Genomic DNA, 18,000 nt, shown 5'->3' with positions numbered 1-18,000 from the left:
GACAGAATCTAGTATCATTACACTGAAAACATCAGAGATATTCCACCAGGACCACAGGAGTCATGCAAAAATAAAGTTAGAAAACATGAAACAACACAGAACACAAACTTACTCTGAACTCAATGACAACAAGACTGATGCAATATCTAACAATAGTTTCTCTCCATTTTCACCCATGCTGCCATTTTTCCAATCCAGCATAGCCAGTGCTCCATGGCAAAGGAAGAGCAGGACCCAGCCCGGGAGTTCTGCCGTGCACAGAACCCCACAGTTCCTCAGGAACCACGCTGGCACACCTGAGTGTTCCACTGTCCCAAGGAGCAAGCCACTGATCTGGAACACCAAAACACACCCATTACAGCACCTCAGCACAGCAGAAAACCTGTTAAGCATAGCTTAGAAGGTCTGAAGAAATTTCTTGTAAATAGTGTGGTTGTCACATTCCAAACCCAAGTCTTAGGACTTCATATAGCAAGGAGAGAAGAAAGGATTACACTCCAGCTAAGGACTGATAGAGAGGCTGGCAAGCCCTGGTATCAGCAAAGCCTCCAGAAAACACTGATAGCACAGGGTAACAACACCATGATACTGCACAGTCTTCAGCCAAGAAATACACTTACCAATGAAGGTAATTCCTCAACTGGCTCATACATAGCTCTGGTGAAGAGAATAACAGCCAGTCCTGAGGTAGTCTGAACAGTCTGCAGGAGCGTTGCTACACAGCAGAGATATTGTACATTAGAATGCAGCAAACACTGAGTGCTAGAACTGTGTGGCCAAATTACAAAATATGGCATTGAATTTTGCTAGGCTACTTGTAGTTAGTTGTATCATCACAAATCTGCAGTGCCCACTTGGATAGCAAATATTAATAACTTTTTCCTCCAGTGTAATAAGAAATTGCTGTATCTTTAACAGAAGAAAACACAGGACTGCCCACTAAGGCAAGGAGGGCTGTGGCAGAGACTACTGACATGTTAAATTCTACTACATAAAAACATCTGTATGAAAAGAAAACACTATCAGTTATGGTGTGCCCATAAATAGTTCTGACAGCATATTTCATAGAGGTGTAGATACTTCTAGTAGGCACAGACATTTGGTGACTCTCAAAAGCATTTCTTTTAGTTTTTGAATTATTAATAATAGCATTAATCTTGGTAGTTGTAGTGGGACAAGTTAAACTGTACATTCTAAAACTGCCACCTATAAATCATAGCTCACCAAAAACCCAACCACTGCTCCTACTCCAATTAATCTCAATAGTTCAATTTCCATGCAAGCTAAACTAAGTCTTTATACCTACAGGTTGCTTACTACAAAGACAACAGGTTACTGAAAACATTAGGGTTTTAATGTTATTAAACTTACCATCCATTAGGAAGTTTGTGCAACTTTTCAGTAAACTACACATACTTTGCCAAACAAAAGATTCACTGTCTTTCCAAAGACTTCCCTGGATATTTTCTTGCAATTTCTGTATAAGCATCATTGAAACTTTAATGGCTATCAGTAAATCGTGCATCAGCTGAGTCTGAACAATACGATTTCCATGATTCTTTCTGTGGAAAAAAAAAAGACACAAGCAAGCACACAAAAAACAAATTAAAACCATTCTTCACCATCCCCAGAGAACCACATTCTGCCAACTTTAAACAGAATTAATGGTAAAAACTAATGTATTGCTTGAGTTGATCAGATATGTAACTACAGGAAAACAAGGAGAAGACTCAAGGGTAGTTTGTTAAAATGAAGTTAACAAATGAAAATGACAAATTGTGCTATATTTTCTGCAGGTTCCTGTGACAAACTTTCATTCATGTCATTCTGCCTGAGCAGAACTGAACTTTACCAGAAACTTGCCAAAAAGGCCAACATAATGCAGTGCTGGTCTTTTCTAATTTTTCAAGTAGTTCCTCCATGTATGAAGGACATTTATATGATGTGACTTTCTTCCAACATGAAGGCAGAAAGTATCTAAACTTTCAGTGTAGAAAGCACTTCATTAAGTGCCCTTCTCCTCTCAGTTCAGAATGAGAGACCACAATGAAGCTGCTTCACTTAATGAAATGCTGGAAAATGTCAAGTATACCAATACTGAATTAAACACTCATGGAACATGAAAGAGTTTTACTCTACCTGAATTTTACATTTATTAATTACACTCTTTAGCCACAATTCAGATGGCAAAACCTTAACTCAAAGGCCTCCCTTAGTAGTAGCTCTAAAAGTATCAGTGCATTACCTCTCTTATATTACTATATTGCCACAAAAGAAAAGAATCAATCAGTTTTTATTTAAAATCTGCATCACTGTAAAATGATATTTCTATCTCTCATCCATGTATGGCTACCAAAGTGATATTTTAAACCAAACCAAAGTATCTTGCAAGAGTGAAATAAAACCAGATAAAACAGAGCATCTATTGAATTCACTTGCCTGTTTTCTTCCTGTATGTCAAGCAGCAACTTCTGCAGAAACTGAAGAACTAGTGAAAATAATTATGGTATAAATTTACTTACAAGAGAAATAGAACAGAAAATTTCCAGCAAAGCCATCACACATACATCTCAATACATCACACATACTCAGCTACAATGAAAAGTTACCCATACAGCGGTGATTCTTGCATTCCACCAACAAATTAAACTGGTATTTCAGTACACACAAACACAAGCAATGCTAAATCAAAATCTCAAACTGTTTTGCAACAACCTGGTACAAAACAAGTTTCCAATCCACTTGGCCTAATCTGTGAGATATTGACTCTCCCTACCACAATTGCTCACTGCTACCTAGATTTGTATCAGAGTTGCCCAGTAAAGTAAAATTGAGCAAAACTGACCCCTGGAAATTAAAGGTATGAATCAGTCTTGTCTTTCACAAAAAAGTACCATGTAAGGGTACTCGTTTTTTGAAAATTAGCCAGGAGGAAATCAGATCTGATAGATCTTCATGCCTGATTCATGTCACTTCTCCACACACAGCCCTCCCCCAGTAACGTGCAGTGAAGCATATTTTACTATAAATGTGACTTTACCTTCTTCAAACAGGTTCTTAATACAGGCTCTACCTAGAGGAAAGAAAATACATTTTAAGTGCTGAGTACTAGCCAGCACTATTTATTTTACATAACTGCCAACATCACTACCAGGTATGGCACCAGTGCTGAGCAAGTTTAACCAGAGGAACATTTGATGTCACTGTACCTAAGCTGAAGTCCTCCATACAGGAAGCAAGGTTGTCCAGCACTTTTCTGTACAAATACACATCTGTGGTTTTCAGCTCTTCCCGAAGGCAGCACACAAAGCTTTGCACAGCTGGCACCATCAGATGTCCAGGAAGACTGTTCAGTGAACTGCAACATGAAGAAACAACACATTTAGCTTGGTTTTCCTGAGGTGTTGGAACATCCACTGCACCAAAATCCATGTTAGCTAGAACTCCAATACACAGATATTGTATCCTGCATGAAAACATCATCTGTTTTAAAATTAACATGCACATTCTCAGTTTGCAGCTAGAAAACCTGTCAGAGGGGTGCACAGCTTTGGAGTGGCTGCAACCAAATCCAGGATGGAAGCCCTGCATCTCAGTGGGATAGTGAATGATTTCAGACAAAGAAAGGAAGGCAGCTCAGCATCAGATCTTAAAAAATGCTGAGGCTATAAAAAATTCATTAAAGAAATACAGCAATAATTGTGCAATAAAAAAAAAATAATTGCAATAAAAATAGGCACAAGAAACCACAATTTAGTTAGGATTCCTCTGAACCATCTTCTGTTGACAAAGCTGAGATTTTGTGTTTTAAATTTCTATTCTAACATTGGACTTTAAAGTTCAAACTGCTAATTACACACTATGTTGTCTTTCCAATAATAAAATGGGCCAAAACAATGCTTCACTTTGAAGTTATCCAATGATATGTTATTTATAATTAAGATTTTTAACTTAGAAAGAAAAACTGTACATATGAATATATTAAGTACTGCAAATTTTCATAATTAAGTTACAGCAATTTATAGTGAATGACAAATTACTGACTTAGAGATAAGGAAAACATTTTAAAAAAATGAAGGCTAACTACTCAATCTTTTACCTTGCTAATACTTTCTTCAAAGGATTCTTTGCACCCAGTGAAAAGTACATCTCCCCCAAAACATCCAAACAAGCTTTAACCATGGGATCACCTGCAGAGTTCTGATCCATCTGCTTCACCAGCGGCATAATCTATAATCAAAGGAACACATGATGAACAAAAAACTCTTGATAAATCATTTTTAACAGTGGCAGACCTCCCTCTCAAGCATATGGCACAAAACTGTCTCCCTCTTTACCATTCCCCCTTGAGTTTCAAGTTCAAATAATGTTCCAAGAACACTTCTAAAAACAAAAATCCATACAATATAGTAAACTTAGTGTCCCTTGCCTTGCACCATTTTCAGGTACTGTGACCCTTGCTAATTAAGTACTAGAACTGCATTTCTACCTGATGCATGTGCAACTGCTTTTCCTGTGTTTCCAGGAAGGTAGAAAACATTAGGAGTTCATTTTAGAGCTGTATTTGCCATTAACAGTGCACAGGACATGCTCTCAGTTACCAAAAGCCACACTAACAACAGTGAAACTCTACCTGTTTAATACACTGGATCTGCTGGATGCCATTTCTCAGCTCTGCACAGTGCACAAGCAGAGATGCCAGATTTTGCTCTTCAGCCTTTGAAAACCCTACATTTAGAAGAAGAGGATCTTTTTATAAAGTCATTACAACAAGCAATATAAATAACACATCATTTATAAGAAGAAGAAATGACTGCTTGATTCTTAGCGGTTTTTCCAGTTCCAGTAAACCTATTGATGCCACAAACCCTTAAGTCTCCTAACACCTTAACATTTTCTTTTTTTCCCTAACAAATGTAAAAAAAATCAGTTTCACTGGAACACAATAGTGAGGGACCTCTGGGAGTCATCTGGTGCAAGCCCACTGCTCAAATATGTTCACCTGGAGCTGCCTGCCCAGGACCACGGCCAGGTGGCTTCGGAATACCTCCAAGGCTGGAGACTCCCCAACTCCCTATTGAAGTTGTGCCTGTCCTCAGTCACCCTCACATTAAAAAAGTGTTTCCTTTCACATTAAAAAATATGTTTAGAGGGAATCTTTAGTGTTTCAGTTTGTGCCATGCCTTCCTGTCCTATCACTATTCAGCACAGAAGAAATGCTGGCTCTGCCTCCCATATGTCCTCTCTTCAGGTATTTTTTACACATTGCTAAGATCCCCCAGAGCCTTCTCTTCACCAGGCCAAAGAGTCCCAGCTCTCTCAGCCTTCCCTCACAGGAGGTATGCTCCAGGCCCTTCATCATCTTAGCCCTTAGCTGGAGTCTCTCCAGCATGTCCATATTAGTCTTGGACTGGGGAGGCAAGAACTGGATCAGCAATCCAGGTGGGGCCTCACCAGTGCTCCCTCATAATAACTTTAGTTTATAAATCTTCCATTACTTATTTTTCAGGTTTTTTTACAGTAAATGTCACTGGAAGCTTCCTTCATCAAACAAAAAAAAAATCCCCACAATAGAAAATACCATTTGAACAGTATCTTTAAAACAAATTAACTACAGAAAACACAAAGACTGGAAAAGTGACCTCCAGAGAACCCTTCCAACCTCAATCATTCTGTGACTCTTGGAAATTCAGGGTTATCCCACATATTAAGGCTAACACATCAGATATCACTGAATTACAGGCCTGCAAGTAGGATTAAAAATAGGACCTTTTACTACCTTCACACCGCAGATAAAACAAAGTAAAGAGTTTTCAAACCAAAGCCACAATGCTCTAAAGGATTTTTTTTGACTCTGCCAAGGTAAGAAGTCATTGACATTACACAACAAAAACAACCCACAGCAGAGCAAACACACCTAAAACTCACAAAACAAAACCACTAGAAATAAAACATAACAAGCAAAAAACCAGCTCAATTTCAGTAACTACTCAAAGACAAGAGAAATACATTAGTTCAGAAAAAAGCACCCTACTTACTCTGAAGTTTTTCAAGCTGATGATGATCAAGAAAGAATGCATCCACCTGAATTTCCTTCTTCTTCTTTAAAACCATTTTAGCTGATTAAGAAATGCCTGCTTAAAAAACAAATAACAAACAAAACAAAAAATCAAAACAACAGGTCACATGGTTTTAAAAACATAATTACAAACATTTCCTACAATAATGGTCTTTTCATTGTCCTACTGTCTTGAAATGTTTGTTGCATTATCTGTGCAATTTTTCTCAAGGAAATAGCTCTCTTTGATTTACCAACTTCAGCTATTTCCAGCATTTCATCCAAACTTCACGATGCAAATGGAAGCAATAGAAAAGGGGAATTGCTGTACACATGACACACTGTCTCACTGAGATTTCACTGCACTTGTTACATCGTTTGTGGCATGACCCTGGATCACCATTTGGAAACATCATACAGAATTGAGGAATTAATGCCACAAAACTTCCCTTACTCAGTTTTGCTGTTCAAAACTCATTCAGCCTGTAACAACGCCAAATAAGAACTGTGAAGCAAACCGACCAACTCTGCTATTATGGATGTTACAAATAGCAAGGTCTTATTTGAATGGCAGTGGTGATTTAATATGTGCTACAGTGTCACTGACTCGAAAGCGCGTTATTATGGAACAGCTGAGGTCGGAAGGGGCCTTTGGAGCTCATCTGGACCAACCTCCTGCTAAAGCTGGGCCACCTGGAGCCAGCCAGCCAGGCACATGTTGTCCCGGTGCCTTTCGAATGCTTCCAAGCATGGAGACTCTCCGGCCCAGCTGTGCCAGTGCTCGGCCACCCTCACGCCACACCTGGCGCTTCTCAGAGACCCGCCGTGTTTCAGTCTGTACCCACGGCCCCTTGCCCTGCCACCGGGCACCACGGAACGGAGCCGGGCCACGTTTTGTCCGCACCTCCTCTGCACACACTGATGAGCTCCGGGAAGCTCTCCAGATCCCCTCTCCCGCCCCACCTGTGGGCCCAACGCGGCCGCCCCCCGCGCCTCCGGCCGCTCAGAGCAGACCGGAGCCGGCCCGCCCGCCTCAGAGGTGGCGGCGGCCGGGCCCCGCTGCCGCTCCGTGCCCTCCCCGCCCGAACAGCCCCGCGCCCACGGCGGCACCGAGCGCTCGGATGGACGCCGGGCCGGGCCGGGCCACGCCGCCTCCGGCACCCGCCCGGGGCCTCCCTCCCGCCGGCGGCAGCGAGGGCCCGGAGCACAGCGGCGCCCGCCTGGAAAAGCGGCTGCACACAGAGCGCCACAGCAGCAGGCAGGGGAAGCACCGGTGCAACGCCGCCCGCCCCTTACCCCCGCAGGCCCTCACCCGCGGCGCCGCGTCCCTTCCCGGTGCCCGCTCCCCGCCCCACCACGTGCCGGCCGCCGCCAACCGCGGCGCGCCCCGCCCCACGCCCGGCCCGGCCCCACAGCGGCACCGCCTCACGCCGGGAGCGCTCGGGGGGCCGGTGGTGCCGGAGCCGCTGCGCGGCGGGGCCGCAGCGGCTGCCGCCTTTCCGTGGCAAATACTTGTCCTAACTAAAAGATGAACCTGCGTGAGGCACCGAGTCACAGAATCGATGGGGTTGGAAAATCCCTCTGAGGTCATCGCGTCCAGCCCGTGACCTAACGCCACCATGTAACAGACCCACGGCACCCAGTGCCACGTCCAGTGTTTCCCTAAACACCTCCAGGGATGGCGACTCCACCACCTGCCTGAGCAGCCCATCCCAATCTCTAATTTCCCTTTCTCTGAATTTTTTTCTAATGTCCAACCTAAACCTCCCGCTACTGCTTAAGGCTGTGTTCTCCTGTCCTATCTTTAGCTGCCTGGGGAAGGGGACGACACCCACCTGGCTACATTCTCCTTTCAGGCAGTTATAGAGACTGAAAATGTCACCCTTGAGCCTCCCTTTCCTCCTGGGTAAACTACCTTGTCTCCCTCAGCGGCTCCTCATAGGATGCGTGCTCCAGACCCTTCACCAGTTCCACTGCCCTTCTCTGGACTCACTCCCGGGTCACTGGACTTTGTAAGACACAACTATCTTTCCTTATTTTAAATGTATTCTCAACTCTGGAAAAAAAATGGCGGTAACTTTGATGTATCCCATGATGACCTTAGCTTGTGTTTCTAGCCAGTAGTTACTCTCCCTCCTCAGTTCCTGAATGTCCTCAGCAGATTTAAAGGGATGCTGTGTCTTTCGGAGCCTAATCTGTCAGCTGTCCTTGCTGCACAGTGGCTGGTTGGCTTCCCTCCAGAGCCAACTACATTTCAGAGCCAGAGGCAGCAAATGCTATTTTGCATCCAACACAAATCAAGCTGCTCTAGTCACAAACCCTTTATCCAAGGAGCAGAAAGAGGCTTGACTACACACTTCATGAAAATTCAATAAACTTAATTTGAAAAGTTAAATAAACTTAAAGTTTAACTTGAAAAGTTAAATAAACTTAATTTGAAAAGTGTGCTCCCTTTGTTTCCTCATAACCATATCTCTTGATCCTTTCCAACAGTCCCTAATTTGCCACCATTTTCACATTTTCTAAAATTCTAAAATTAGGAAACAAACCCAGATTTTTTTTTTAATATAAGCATTTATACATTAGTAAATTTGCAAGTATCTGAAGGAAGCCTACAAGAAAGATGGAAGTAGACTATTTACAAGAGCATGTAGTGACAGGACAAGAGGAAATGGATTCAAACTAGAAGAGAATAGGTTTAGATTAGATGTTAGGAAGAAATTCTTCGCTGTGACATTGGAAAGGCACTGGAACAGGTTGCCCAGAGAAGCTGTGGATGCCTCATCCCTGAAGTGTTCAAGGAGAGGTTGGATGGGGCTCTAGGCAACCTGGTTTAGTGCTAAGTGTCGCTGCCCCCTCCCGGCAGGAGGAGTGGAACAAGATGAACTTTAAGGTCCCTTCCTACCCAAACCATTCTATAATTTTATGATTTTTAGCCAGAATTTTTTTTTTCCATTTTCAACACCTATGTTCTGTGCCTTTCACAATCCTCCCAGGTCCCAAGAATATAATGTATGTAATAAGCACATCATTTGCAAGTGATAGATTATCAAATGGGGACAGCCTTTCCCAAGTCTGTGAGTTGTATTTAGCAAAGATACAACTTTTGCACTCAGTATGAAAATAATTATTGCAAAAGTGACTACTGTAAAAGGGCAGCTCAACATAGCAGTCATGCTTCCATAAAGATTTAAGAGCAGCAATGTTTAGGTAAGGAAAAAGTGGAAAATATAACAAAACCCATTCCTTGCCAATTGATTTTCACCCAACAGTGATTTTCTTAACAATCTAAAGCAGCCAGAGGCCATTAGGGTATGCTCAGGACTTTCAGCAAACTTCTGTATCCCTCTGTATCACCAAAGGTTCACAGTGCCTTCTGACTTCTGACATGGTAATGGCCAAAGGAATTGAGAAAAGGTTAAACCACATACAAACATATAAAGAAAGTAATTTGAGTTTTTCACTGTTAGTTCATCAAATTTTCCCTGTTTTGCATTCAGCCATTTCAAGGAAACTGACACAGTTATTTGGCACTACCTGTCCCAGTGACCTACTCTAAATGCTGGATTATCTTCAGCTCAAAGAGAGACTGAATGCTCTTAAGAGACTTAACCTTCCAGACAAATCAGACAATTATCCTCATCCTCACTTAGTGCAAGCAAAGTCCCCAGCTCCTTCAGCCCAGTTCAATACCTACATATTTTACATTCACTGTGATCCTCTTTCTACAGGCTGGGCAGTTTCAGGAAACCTTTCCAAAGTTCCAGCTCATTTTCTGTGACACTATTTCCAGTAACTTTCTCCTTTCCAAAAGAGCTTTGCTCTCCCCAAGTTTTTCCAGTTAGGAGAAACATCAGTGCCAGGGAGCTGTCAGGTAACACCCAAAGAATCCACATTTCCTAGTGCAAGGAAAGCAAAGAGGCATCTAGAGGAATGAAATGATAACATGCAACACCCACACACATCAATTGCTCTGTTCTCTAAGAGCACCAAGTTTCCAGTAGTCAAAATACCTTATTCAGAACTAGCTCACACACCAGTGCTCACCAGGCAAGGGTTATGAGGCTGAACTACCTTAAAAAGGTAAGTCACACCATTTTCATAATATCTGATCTGCTGGTAAGGAGCAACAGACCTTTGAATTACTGATGCTGTGGCTGTGCTGTGCTCTGCTGTGTGCCACAAATCTTGCCACCAAAAAAGCCTCGTAGCATGAGAAATTGCTAGGGAGAGAATAAAAATCAAGCAAGAGGACATCACTGTGTCACAGCATAAATACACCTACACCTCAAACACTGTGTGCAGAATGTGGTAAGACTGCCACAGGTGAGGTAGGATATGAGGGATGGCCAAAGACAGTGAGGGGCATCTTGCTGTGAAACCCTTAAAGAAAATTCATCACTTTACTCTGAAAGAGAAAATGGAATATAAAAGAAATTTTTAAGAACATTTTTCATTGTCTCTGCAAAAATTTAGGGGCATCAAGTGAAACAAGGAGGTGACATCTAAAACCAAATGAATTATTTAAACCATGGAGATCATCATCTTAGGACATTCTGGATCTTGAAAATCATGTTTGTTCAAAAGTAACTGGACTGAATCCCAAGAGAAAAAGAACAAACAAGAAATGTTTCAAATGACAAAACTTCTGGCTCACAAAGTCCCTGAACCTCTAGTGACTGGGACAGGATTCTGGAGTATTGACACTTCCCTGGGCACTGTCTGAGGACAACAATCAAGTGAGTGGGCACTGGACTGGCTGACCAGGTACAGCCATTTTCACTGTCACTGAGACACAGGATGTCTCAACATATTTCTGCAAATCAGCAGAAGGCTTTTTTTCCTGACCACTGGGTTTACGCTCACAAACTTTACAGTTTTGACAAATCAACATTCACCAGGGAAAATTCTCCTCAAAAGAAATAATCTAACCCATACACAGAAACTTTAATGTTTAGGCTGTACATTCTAGCCCTCTTGAGCTATGCCTGTACCAGTAAGTAAAATATTTTTTATTTTATGTTTCTTTCAGATGGACATGATTATATGATCATTTGAAAACTCTCAGAAACTGATTATTTAGAGCAATATAGAATTTTGCCACTCTGTGGCGCCAGATAATTAAAAAGAGGTTGAACTTTTAAAGGGAAGCCATGGATCTTCTCATAAACTATAGTTTTCCTAAGTTAAAAAAGCCTTTATTAGTAAGTGAAGTAACTCCAGATTCTTCCATCCAAAGGCACAAAGCACAAATCCTAGAGGTTATTTAGATAAAATGCCACTTTTCTGTCACTGAAAGACAAGTCATAGCCTTGAAAAAGAAACACTTTAAGTCATCTCATAATAATAATAATTGAACAGGAATGATCTTTCTCCCTTCCTTTCCTCCACTTAAATGATACCTTAAAAGTTTTCTGTCAAGAAAGATACTTTTAAATTAATTTGGCTGTCACCTGAAAATGATAAATTTATTTATATCACAGTTTTGTAATTGCAACTAGTGTAAAAAATGGGAACCTTCTTCTCTGTTGCAAATATATATGTTACCTTTTCAAAGAATCTACACAAAAACGAACCTACAGAAGACGCTGTATGATCTAAGATTTTAGAATCACAAGATGTTTCCTGGCATACATGTCCAACTGTAGACACACCACTGAAATACCTAAACTTAAATGGTTTCAATATTTATCTGTGTGAGAAAAGACCAGAAAAAGCTCCTTTTGTCATGAAGGGGTAAGGTCCTGGTCCAGCACATCAGAATGACGTTCTTCATACGCAGAAAAGTCTCATAAACGCAAAATTTTACATTCTAGTTGCAGATATGATGACAACTTGATCATCTCTGGAATGAAGCTGGTGGCAATTTTTGGATTAGCTTTCACACCCTAGAGCAGAAGTTTTGCAATACAATGTTCATAATACTTTTTAACAGATGAGGTTATTGTTTAACAAGATGACCAGAAACTTAGAACTTACTTTCTTGCATTTAGTCAATTACAGACACTTAAAATTTGCAACATCTTCAGCCCATGTGGAGGCTAATATTTAAAAGTCACATTGCAGAGAGAAATATTTTTTAATGTTCTGACTTTGTTTCACTTCTGCAGAGAGCCAGCTAACAAATGATCACTCCAAAGTGCAAATACCTTGCAGTTTCTTTCTACAATGTACTGTGTATCAGTTTTTGCCTTTCTCCACATATTTTCAGGAATGTGTGCATACTTATTACTGCTTGTATGTACCTTCCATCAGCAACAACAGTAAGGAGGAAGAACTCTCTTCCTGAATCTGTGCTTACATGTACAATAGTTTCTGTGTCTTTGCCCAGAAGATTTATGGCTTTCCCCCTTGCTTTCTATTTACAAAATAAAATTGTAGTTTGTATTTTTGTATTTTGTTCTATGCATCCCAGTTGTTCTACCTTGTAATTCTATTCCCTTCAGTAATGGAACACAGATTTTAGCCACCTCTGCATCACAGCTAAGGGCAGTTGAGAGAAAATCCTGAAGATCCCTATTCCTTCTTCTGTATCAATATTGAGAGCTCCATCACTGCAGGGCATTTTTATTACTGAGAGGGCAGTGAAGATGTCAATCCACCAGACAAACTGCAAGAAACCCTCGTGGAGCGAGCAGGCTTTGCTCTCCCTCTTGCGGTCCGAGCACGTCATTCCCGCAGCCTCCCCCAGCTCTGTCACTCTGGATCCAAGGGCTTGGGACTATCCCGAGAGAGCGAGCGTGTCGCTATTCGAGGAAACGATACGGACAAAGTTTTCATTGAACGCCAGGGCTGAATAATTTTGTATAGCACTCATTAGGAACCTGATGATGATTTTGATTCTTTTGGCTAAATCTTGTAATCCAAAGAAAGGGTTTTTTCACCTCATGTGTTTTTAATGCAGCCAACACTCTATGCAGGAGGTCTCGGCTGGAACACAATGCACTCCTTGCTAAAAACCAAGTGTGTTTTTCACACTCTTTTCAGCGACCAGTGTTTAAAAAATACACGAAGCACTTAGGAAAGTACCAGCAAATGAAACTGCTTCAGTGAAGTTGTTTGGATACTCTAAGGTCACTGCAAGCGGGTGGAAAATTGGAGCCTGTACTGAACTAAATAGGAAAAAATGAAATTGTGTGTATAACCAGATGGGGAATATTTGAGCTTCTAAGACCTGGGTTTTATTTTTTTTTTTCCAAAAGAAAAAACTGCACTTTAAATGACTCACAGATGTGAACAAGCAGTTTACTCTGCACACCTACATTATAAATAACCCCCAGAGGAATGGTGCAGTGTGGTTTGTTTATGCACCAGAAGAGTCTGTGAAATATTTTGCCTCCATAAATCATAATCCAAACAAAATAGAATCCTTAAATCTGAGTCCAAATGAACGTGTATAAGGAAGATTCCTCTACGTGCCAGGCAACACACTAATTACTTCTTCCAGATACTTTGTAATACTTCAGTCAGTCCTCTGGAAGAGACAGAGACGGCTGGTTGCCCGAGATGTACCCTCAGCCCTTTTCAGCCGGAGGGGACCAAGAGCCTGCTGCCTGCACGACTCAGCAGCACATGCACCTGCTGCTTTATCCCGGCTGGAACTCAAATGCAAAGTGGGTTGTTACCTATCGGATAGGGCAGCTCAGCGACACCCATTTAGACCGTAATATCCCCAGCATTGCCCCGGGGACCGCACGGTTCCAACCCTCCGGTATGTACTTGACAAATGACCTTTCACAAGACGTGTAATTTCAATTACATGAGCTCCAATGCTGGAGCCGAGGAACTGCAGAGCAAGCGGAATGCTTCTTCCTAACATCGTCTCCGAAACTAAGAGGAAAAATTCCTAATTCACAAAGGAACTTTAAAAACAGCGATGGGAAATGGGCAGGCCGTCTCTTCCTGGGACCCCTCCGCCAGCCTTGCCCTCGAAGCCCTCCAGCCTCCAGCCGGGTTCCATCGTCCGCTCCCGGGGACGCCGTCGGGGCCGGAGCACGCGGGGACTGGCCCCGGCCCCGAGAGCGCATCCCGCCGGCAGCGCCAGCCCGGGACGGGCCCCGGCCCCGAGAGCGCATCCCGCCGGCAGCGCCAGCCCGGGACGGGCCCCGGCTCCGGGCCGCTCCTCCCGCCAGCTGCCGGGGCCGCAGGGCCGCGCAAGCCCCGCCCGGGCCCCCGCCGGGGGCGGCCCCGCTGCTCAGTGGCCGCCCGGGCCGTCGCTCAGGCGGCCGCGCCGCTCGCCCGGGGATGGTGGGGCGGGCGCCGAGGGGCGCGGGCAGCGCCCACAGCCCGGACGGCGCCCGGCGCGGCGAGCCACGGCCGGCCAGGTCTGACCTCCCTTTCCTTGCCCCCTTCCCTCCCTTCGCGAGCGGGCAGCGCCCGGGCCGGCCCCGGCCCTTCCCGGCGGGGGTCGGTCCCGGCGGCGGGGCGCGGCGGGACAGCCGGCGCGGTGCCCCCGGTGACACCGGCGGGCGGCGGGTGGCGGAGGGTGATGCTGGGTCACATCCCCGCGGGGTGTCGGGTCACGGCAGGACTCCGGGCTGTCCCCAGGCGGTGTCCCCGCGGCTGGGGACTGGCGTGCCTGAGGTCCCGTAAGGTCCAGGCTCCGCTTTTCCCGTTGGCGGTGCCCATGCCACATCCCTACCGTCCTCCCGAATATAGAAGAGCGAGGAGAACACAACTCCCAAACAAACGTGCAAAACTGCGATACTTTTGAGATACCTACACGGCTAGCTTTCAGAATTTCAAGAAATTAAATTGGGATGTAGTGTGGTGTCACACTGCGACTTAAAACTTGCTGTCATCAGGAAAAGGACATTAAATAATCTTGTGTGCTTTAATCTTGTTTGCTGCACGCATTTGACACTGGGCAGCCGAGCAGGCAGCAATGAGCTGGGAGGAGGCAGCCTGGCTCCTGAAATCGGGGTTTGTGGGGGTCTGTGCACGGGGCTGGAGCAGGCAAGCACCCACTGACTGCGTCACTTCATGGGAACAACCTCATCAATACCTAGGAAGCTGCAGAAAAAGCATTCCTACATCAGATTTTGAAGGAAGTTTTAAATAGTGCAGGCAACAGTTTGTTTGAGCATTGGATTATGCAAAATGAGTCAAATGGAAAATAAAGTGACCAGTGTTTGGAGGTGAGTAAGGGCCTTGGCCAGCAACAAACCTGAGAATGACTTCCTTGATTCCTACACAGGTCCACTTTGTGTCTCATCATTTCCCTTCTCCAGTCCAATCTTTATGGCACCAAAAATATTTATAAGTGCTGAGTTTGGGTGAAAAGATGGAAGAAATGGACTTGAAATTCAAGAGGTATGGTCCAAATGCATTTAGGCCAGTAAATATTTCAGGATGGTGAAGGGAATTCTCTATGTACTGCACAAACCCATGCCTGTTGAAAGAAAAGAACTTTCCAAACTTTCTCCAGCAGAGAAAGGACATCCAGAACATACGGACAGAATATGAAGCGTTTAGTTAAACACTGCATTTTGTTAAAAACAGAGGAAAACACTGACAATGTGATAAGGAATATGTAATTTTTTTTAACACGCTTCAAAAAGGTAGAACATTGTTCCCTCCCCCCTGAAATGTATTTTGATAATTTTCAAGCAGACAGCAAAGAAAAGGAAATTATATCAATCCCTTTGGGAAGAATGTGACATTCTGACTTCTTGAAGCCTAGAAAGAGGTTTATAAACTTAAAAAATGAAAAAGACAAATTTAATCTTTCCAGACTTGTCAAACTTGTCTCAATTAATTGTTGATGACATAATTAGAACTTAAGGCTTTAATGTGTGCTTTTTTAGTTTACTTTTCAAAAGATTTAACTTTTTAAGGCTCAGGAGAAGCGGAGGGCTTTGCGGTGGGAACGGGAGCAGGAAGAAGGGGCGGGCTTTGTGTAGGTTTGAGTGCTGATTCAGAGTACTCTATTAAGCCAAGAGAAGATGAACTCATTTTTATCCTCCCTTGGGGAATCAGACAAGAAACAGGAAGTCATTGATTCTAAGTAAGATCATTCACTCTGCAAGTGTAAACAGTGCGTTATGTGCCTGTAAATATTTCCAGAACCCACTGGCTTGTTGGAAAATACAAAATAAATTATGACAATCTCTAGCAAAGAACCCACAATAAAAAGTTATTTTCAATCTTTTTATCCATAATGTTTATGCAGTGGAATATTAATGAGTTTGGACATTGGGAAACTACTTGGCTGGACACACTGTTCACTGACAGAAATCCATCTACTCAAATGTTTTGTCTGTTGAAAGACAAACATTTTTAACTCCACCCTGTAATATTGCACCCTATCAAAAAGCAAAAGTTCTTTCATTACTTGACCCGTTTGTGTTTTCACGGCCACAAACACTGAAATATCCCACTGTTAACCAGATGTTGGCCTCGTCCATTTCTGTTTTATGTAGCTGCAATTAGTTAAAAAGGAAAATCCTAAAATATCCTAAATAGTCTAATAACATGTTGCCACTCTTCATTACTTAGGAGACCTGAATTCAGATAAATCTGCAGCTGAAAATACTTCTCCCCTCCAAAATAGGAGAAGCTGCTGCTTGGCAGTGGCACCTTCCTCCCTTGAACAGGGGGATTCTGGACAAGCAGAGAGGATCATGGATTAGGGAAAGGACAACAGTGAGCAGCTTGCTTCCCTGACAGTCCAGGGAATTTTCTGCTAAGCTTAAAAGGAGAATGGCAAAAAACACCAGAGGTGTCTCGGTCACCAAGGAGGACTGCAGTTGAAATGCTTGTCTTTAGAATGTGGGTGTTGTAGGATCAGCTTAGGAAACTATTTTAATAATGTACTTACATCCTAGTGATTCCCTGGGGATTCCTGAGTGGGAGATTCCTGAAAAAGGATAGTTGTAACCTCTGGCTTAGCAGTTTGAATCCCAGCCTGCAGGACCAAAGGAAGAAAGAGCAAAACATGGAGCAGTTACCCTCAGACAAGTGATTGTGGCAAAATGTTACAAACCACAGTTTTTCTTTCCTAGTTTTCCTTCTAAATTAAGGTATGGAATGAAAGAAACAAGGAGTCTAGGGTATGGGAAAGGAAAGAAAGTTTTGAGCCAGGGTTTTTCACCTGCTTAGTTAAAATGAATTTGAGAGTCACATGAGACATGGGAATTTAGAAGAGAAATAGAAAATATCACTGTAGCAAAGAAAAGTGAAGGACTTCGATCTGTCTTGTGGTGCTTTTCCTTTTTTCTTCCTGTTGTCAAAAACAATGGAGAAGATAAATTCATAGGTGTTGGGTCTCCAGCTGAGGTGTTTCAGGTGGGGCTGCCTCTTCCAATGCAGAGAGGAAGGGAAGTGCTTGAAGCTGGGCTTCTGCAGGCCTGGGACAGTCATGGGAGGGGGGCTCTCTGTGGAGTCACTTACTCATCCATGCTGTGTCAGGACTGGCAGTGTGGAGATCTGTATTAGCCTTAATCTTCCTGTATCAGCCTCCTTCATCACACTGAAAACAGTGGCTACTTGCCTCTCCTCATCCATGTCCCACTGCTCAGGTGACAAACATGCAGTATAACATTATGACTTGTAGTTCTTTCTTTGTTGTGATATTCCAGTGGCCTTCCACTGAATGTTATTTTTTACATGTTTATTATTTTTGAGATAAATTGGATACTTAGGAGCTATTCAGGCTTTATTTTCAAAGCCAAACCTAAGTGTCCAGAACCCTGAAAAGGCCAGGCCTTTACTTAGCAAGGGAATTTTGGACTGAATGGTTACATTCAGCCATCCACTTACTTTATTAAACTGTCTACAAATACTTGGAATACAACAGAGCCCAGTCCTTCTGCTTACACACAGATGATTTTCTTGGCTTCTCAGACTCAGACCATGATGAGCCAGCTCTCATCCTGAATCATTTTTCCAGAAATGCTTGTCCAGAAGGGCACTGAGGCTAATTTCCAGAAGGCATGAGCAGT

General features: G+C 43.2%; 2 protein-coding genes across 2 annotated transcripts in view; one reads left to right on the top strand and one right to left on the bottom strand.

Moving 5' to 3' along the window:
- The window catches only part of THADA (THADA armadillo repeat containing), a 153,210-nt gene extending 145,774 nt beyond the window's left edge, over window positions 1-7,436 (bottom strand). Inside the window, exons 1-10 of the mRNA XM_077175845.1 lie at window positions 7,371-7,436; window positions 6,039-6,134; window positions 4,634-4,728; window positions 4,100-4,230; window positions 3,210-3,358; window positions 3,041-3,073; window positions 2,436-2,488; window positions 1,372-1,558; window positions 621-715; window positions 113-333 (exon numbers count right to left, since the gene is read on the bottom strand). Of these exons, the coding sequence (XP_077031960.1) occupies window positions 113-333; window positions 621-715; window positions 1,372-1,558; window positions 2,436-2,488; window positions 3,041-3,073; window positions 3,210-3,358; window positions 4,100-4,230; window positions 4,634-4,728; window positions 6,039-6,114 (1,040 nt within the window). The 5' untranslated portion in view covers window positions 6,115-6,134; window positions 7,371-7,436. The remainder of the gene's footprint in view (window positions 1-112; window positions 334-620; window positions 716-1,371; window positions 1,559-2,435; window positions 2,489-3,040; window positions 3,074-3,209; window positions 3,359-4,099; window positions 4,231-4,633; window positions 4,729-6,038; window positions 6,135-7,370) is intronic.
- A 6,816-nt stretch (window positions 7,437-14,252) lies between these two features.
- The window catches only part of PLEKHH2 (pleckstrin homology, MyTH4 and FERM domain containing H2), a 54,245-nt gene continuing 50,497 nt past the window's right edge, over window positions 14,253-18,000 (top strand). Inside the window, exon 1 of the mRNA XM_054630007.2 lies at window positions 14,253-14,382. Coding sequence (XP_054485982.2) covers window positions 14,303-14,382 — 80 coding nt within the window. The 5' untranslated portion in view covers window positions 14,253-14,302. The remainder of the gene's footprint in view (window positions 14,383-18,000) is intronic.

Source organism: Agelaius phoeniceus, chromosome 3 (assembly GCF_051311805.1).
Source record: "Agelaius phoeniceus isolate bAgePho1 chromosome 3, bAgePho1.hap1, whole genome shotgun sequence".
NCBI lineage: Eukaryota > Metazoa > Chordata > Aves > Passeriformes > Icteridae > Agelaius > Agelaius phoeniceus.
Note: the sequence above shows the minus strand (reverse complement) of the source record. Positions and strands in the feature narration are given on the sequence as shown.